The following is a 5,637-nucleotide window of genomic DNA, read 5'->3' as shown; positions in this document are numbered from 1 at the left end:
AATATTTATTTATTTATTATGTATACAATATTCTGTCTGTATGCCTGAAGGCCAGAAGAGGGTGCCAGACCTCTTTACAGATGGTTGTGAGCCACTATGTGGTTGTTGGGAATTGAACTCAGGACCTTTGGAAGAGCAGGCAATGCTCTTAACCACTGAGCCATCTCTCCAGCCCCCTCTTTTTAAACTCTTTACTTGTGTACCTCTGAGGGCATGTATGCTAAGGGCATGTGTGTGAAGGTCAGATGACAATTTCAGGAGTTGGTACTTCTACCGTATGGGATTTGGGCATCCCTCTATTCTCTTACAGTTTGCTTTTTCTTTCTTCCCTTCTTTCCAGAATAAAGAGCTTGTTGAGTACACTGCAATGGAGCAGCACACTGCATAGCAACTAGATATGATCTTAAACTGTCTGAAAACATTCTTTTCTCATATTTGAAAAATATTTTGAGTGTTAATTATGGACTTGTTTGTTTTCAACACTTTAAGATGTTATTACATTGTTTTCTGGCCTATATGGTTTCTGATAAATTGGCTGCCATTCTTTTTTTTTTCGTTTTTTTTGGTTTTTCGAGACAGAGTTTCTCTGTAGCTTTGGAGCCTGTCCTGGAACTCCCTTTGTAGACCAGGCTGGTCTCGAACTCACAGAGATCCGCCTGCCTCTGCCTCCCGAGTGCTGGGATTAAAGGCGTGCGCCACCATCGCCCGGCTTGGCTGCCATTCTTATACATAAAATGTGTAATAAGTAGTCTGCTATCTACCCACTCCTACCTTTCTAGATTTTCTTTATCAAAAGTCTGATTTTGATTATAATTTTAAGAAAACACAGGCAAAATACCAGTAAACATATTAAACAAACAGTCCGAGTCAGGTAGAATACTCAGGAGGGAAAATGCTACACTTTCGTGTGTGGCTCTTTCTTTTCTTTTTCTAGGGAAGAAGGTGTTAGTATAACAGTCCAGGTTGGCCTCCATTTATAATCCTACCTCACCTTTCCAAGTGCTGGCTCAGAGGTTAAGACAAAAGCCAGTCTTACAAAGTGAGTTCCAGGACTGCCAGGGTTGTTACATAGAGAAACCCTGTCTCAGGGAAGAAAAAACAAAACAAAACATTTCTTTTTTCTAAAATTGTGATTTCTGAAAATTACTTGCCAATTATTTTCTGAAGGATTATTTTTGGGCCCCAAGGAATTTCATCTCATACTTGTGTAGATCCATTACACAGAAATTGGGACCTCCACATGGTTCTCTGCTGTTAAGTTGTGCACCTTCTCCTCTTCAGGTCTGAGGCAGACTTTGATCTGTCTTTATCCAGTGAGGCTGCCAAGCTGATGTGAAGCTAGGCAGAGCCCAGGCCATAGCAGAAACTAGCTTGCTTCATCCCATTTCTCAGAGATAACAGTCCCATGGTGCCTGATGCAAATGTGGGAAGCTAGGGTTTTAAATATTTGTTTTCTTTCTGCTTACTGCAGAAAAGTAATTCCTATAGTCTCCCACTGGCAGGAGAGAGGATAACTGTAGATATCTATGCAGTGCTCAGTAGGTGTCAGTCCTGTGTGAGCATTTCAGATAGAACTCATTTAAGTAGCTGCAATGTTACAAGGAAGTACCGATAATATGGGTATCTTTGTTTTATAGAAAAAGGAAACTAGCCGGGTGGTGATGGCGCACACCTTTAATCCCAGCACCCAGAAGGCAGAGGCAGACGGATCTCTGTGAGTTTGAGGCCAGCCTGGTCTACAAGTTCCAGGACAGGCCCAAATGCTACAGAGAAACCCTGTCTCGAGCCCACCCCCACAAAAAAAAAAAAAAAAAAAAAGAAAGAAAAAGAAAAAGGCTTGGCTCAAGAAACCACAGATGGTGTAAGAGATGGGTGCAGGTTTTCAAGTTCCAGTTGCTTCAGCTCTAACACCCACTCCCACCAAACAAAAACAAAACAAAATCTATGCCCTTGGCACGCTACAGCCATGGCAACCAGCATCACAAAAGCAGGCCGATCAGTGTTAGAAACCATGGTCTCAGAATTTGGAGTACTGAGGAGATGCAGGGAAGAAAATAGTGATCTTGACAGCAGCACAGCCTATGAAGGGAGACTGTGTTAACAAAACTAACCAACCACCAAACACAGATACCCAACTGTTAGAAAGGTTTACACTGGATCTCTGAGGAGGCAAGATGAGGGTGAGGACATCAAGGGGTAAGGGGTTCATAACTTTAGCTAGAACCAAGGGAAGCAAATAATCTGAATATACGTTTCTAAACAAAACGGATGGACAATAAGAACCCCAAAAGATACTCAACATCATATAGATAAAATTTTTTAAAGGCTCGGGGATCTCTTTCAAAGACTCCAGAAGGATATAATATCACCTAAGTAAATAGAAGTGCTTGTAAGCAAAATAACTACCCAATATGCTCTTCTGTAATGTTGGGGCATTCCTCTTCAGCCTATATGCCTAGAGCATCTGGCATATTTCTCAGTGAAGTAGGAAATCTAAAGGACTATCCCACCTATTATGGCAAAATTCGTCAGTCTCTATTTTCTCTAAATTTATCACTTTATCAGTTGCTAATGGAGTAGATACTGTTGATGTATTTACCGCATTTACATATTGTATATAGTTATTCTTCTTATGGTATACAGTTTTTCTTATAACCTTTTTTTTTTTTTTTGGTTTTTCGAGACAGGGTTTCCCTTTTTAGACAAAAAAGGAAAATGTGTATTTGTACTCTAACAAATAAAGCTTGTCTGAAGATCAGAGGGCAGGGCTAGTCACTAGTTACCCATAATTACAACAGGGGCCGGCACGATGGCTCAGCAGTCAAGATTGCATACTGCTCTGCAAAGGATTGAAGTCTGGTTCCAAAGAAGCCCGCACAGAGTCCCAGCCTGGCGGTGGCGCACGCCTTTAATCCCAGCACTTGGGAAGCAGAGGCGGGCGGATCTCTCTGAGTTCAAGGCCAGCCTGGTCCACAAGAGCTAGTTCCAGGAAGTTACACAGAAACCCTGTCTTGAAAGAAAAAACAAACAGAAAGTCTGCACAGAACTATCTATACCTCCAGCTCCAGGGGATCCCATACCTCCTTTTAGCCTCTGTGAAAAGTGGCACCCACCTGTGCACACACCTGCAGACAAACATACATTCACATAATTAAAAGATAATAGCTGGGAGAAGGAAGGTTGAATAAGAGAGATGACGTGGAGCCATTGCCCGAGTAAGACATGCAGAAACTTTGCCAGTAAGCCACTGCCACGTGGCAACACAAAGATTAAAGGAGAAGGGTTAAATTAATATGTAAGAGTTAGCCATTAAGAAGCTAGAGCTAATGGGCCAAGCAGTGATTTAAATAATAGAGTTTCTGTGTGATTATTTCAGAGCTAAGTGGCAACAAATTGGCACCAGAACAAGCAGCCTCCCTTCACCAACACTGCCTGTCTAAAACATCTGATAAAATAAAAGAGCTGAATAGCTAGTACCGAGATAGAAGGATAGGTAGGGCTGGCAGGCAGAGAGAATAAATAGAAGGAGAAATCTGGGAGGAGGAGAGAGGATGCTAGGGGCCAGTCAGTGAGCCAGCCACGGAATAAGAGTAAAAGTAAGATTACAGGAGTAAGAAAAGGAAAAAGCCCAGGGGCAAAAGGTAGATAATTTAATTTAAGAAAAACTGGTTAGAAACAAGTCAAGCTAAGGCCGGGCATTTATAAAAAAAACTAAGACTCCATGTGGGAGTTGGGTGGCAGGCCCACCCCAAGCCAAAGGAATAAAATGAGTAAAAAGAGTACAACAAAAACAAATCTTTAAAAAAAGATGTTCTATGTCTCAGAAAAAGATGTTGTGACAGCCAGGCCGTGGTGGCGCTCGTCTTTAATCCCAGCACTTGGGAGGTGGGGGCAGGCAGATCTCTGAGTTCAAGGCCAGCCTGGTCTACAAGAGCTAGGTTCAGGACAGGCTCCAAAGCTACAGAGAAACACTGTCTCTCGAAAAACCAAAAATAAAAACCAACAAAACCAATCCCCCAACCCCCAAAACAAAAGATGTCATGACAAAGACCAATGAGGCTAAAGAGGGACAGAAGCCCATTCCTGTCTGATTCCATTGCCAAAGCTCATAAATATGTCTCCTAGTCACGTTCAGAATTACCCAGACAGTATTTACTTACCACTTCGAGGACGGCTTTTCCTCAGCCGGTAACAGTCCAGGCAGACCCCAAATCCACATTTGCGACAAACCCAGTGGATGTTGAAGAGAGTCGTCTCACAGACATCACACATCTCCCGCACTCCCCGCACAGCTCGCTTCCAGGCCACTTTCTCTGGTGGAGAAGAAGGCAGTGGCAGTGACTCCTGTGGCTAATGGCACAAGACCCCAGAATGCTGACTGGCACTCACGGCATTTTGTCCAGTGATAAAAATTCTAAATACAAACAGGTTTCTATAACTCTAAGAGAAACAAATACAAATACATGGAACACTTAATGTTGTCAGGGAGTTGCAGTGACAGGAGGTGATATGACAACCTAGTGCTAATACACAATGTCACATGTTATCAGTTAACAGCAAAATTCTAGCTGTGTTGTGATTCCTGCATTTTGAAGATGGAGGAAGGAAAATTAGGAGTCTAAAGCCAGCCTGGGCTACATGAGACCCTGTCACAAAAAATAAAATAGATAGTATAAAATCTTTAATTAGGGAGAACTTGACAAAGAGAATTTTTTCCTTAAAATTTAAAGTATAAATTCATAGTATAGTTTCCCTTGGTTTGGGAATAATATGCAGTATATTTGCATTGTTTCTCTGTAATAATGAGGATTCTAGGTGAAAAATAAAGTGTTAAATGGCACTACATCTCAACAAACCATTGGTATTGATGCAAGTTTGTTTAAAGCAAATGAAATCAGGATGACTCAATCCCAATGGGGTATCCAAAAGCTTCTGTTGGCAGATGTATGACAAACAAGAAAGGCACATTAAGAAGGAGTTTCTGATTTACTAAGTGTCAAAGACTGAAAAAATGAGATCTGTTAGGTACATTTCTGATTTTGATTATAGGCTACTACAAGGAAGTCTAATTAGTCTTAATTCATCTATAGTAGAGGCCTTCTCCATCCACTCTCTCTCTCAAGTAGAGAACAATCAACACTGCATGCAAGAGCAGCTGGAAACAAGCAGAAGGGTGCCTTACGGTGTGGTTCCACCATCATCATGGCCTCCTTCTCAGACATTACAAGCTGGCAGAACTGGTCTCCAACATTGGCCAAGATGTATTTTGAGGTTTCTAGGTCTATTCCTTCTGCTAGGGAAGAAGAGGGAATCCACAGGTTCATAGCATCAGGGTCACTCTGCTGAGGGCTTAGAAATCCTTCTACACGGAGTACCCCCTTGCGAGTGAAGACCAACCTAAGACAAAAAGGAGACAAGTCAAATACTACTGTCCCTTGGGAACTGAGGAGAACGGTTAGAGGCCATACTTCCTAGTGGGCCATGCTACTACTCCCCTACTAAAATCTGTGGCTGATCAAGTCCCTCATAATATACTGTATTTTTACTACATGTTTTTGCATATTCCTTTAAGTCACAAGCAGGTTACTTATAGTACCTAATAAAATATAAATATTACAACATTTAAATATAGTATTA

At 41.7% G+C, this 5,637-nt stretch overlaps 1 protein-coding gene across 3 annotated transcripts in view; it reads right to left on the bottom strand.

The window, feature by feature from the left end:
• Window positions 1–5,637, bottom strand: part of Kdm3b (lysine demethylase 3B) — a 63,916-nt gene that overhangs the window by 22,753 nt on the left and 35,526 nt on the right. For all 3 annotated transcript variants that reach the window (XM_005355920.2, XM_013349542.1, XM_005355921.2), the window contains 2 exons: window positions 5,183–5,397; window positions 4,161–4,313 (listed from right to left, as the gene is read on the bottom strand). In XM_005355920.2, the coding sequence (XP_005355977.1) occupies window positions 4,161–4,313; window positions 5,183–5,397 (368 nt within the window). The remainder of the gene's footprint in view (window positions 1–4,160; window positions 4,314–5,182; window positions 5,398–5,637) is intronic.

This window comes from Microtus ochrogaster, chromosome 18, assembly GCF_000317375.1.
Source record: "Microtus ochrogaster isolate Prairie Vole_2 chromosome 18, MicOch1.0, whole genome shotgun sequence".
NCBI lineage: Eukaryota > Metazoa > Chordata > Mammalia > Rodentia > Cricetidae > Microtus > Microtus ochrogaster.
The sequence above is the reverse complement of the archived record's forward strand: the minus strand, read 5'-3'. Positions and strand labels throughout refer to the sequence as shown.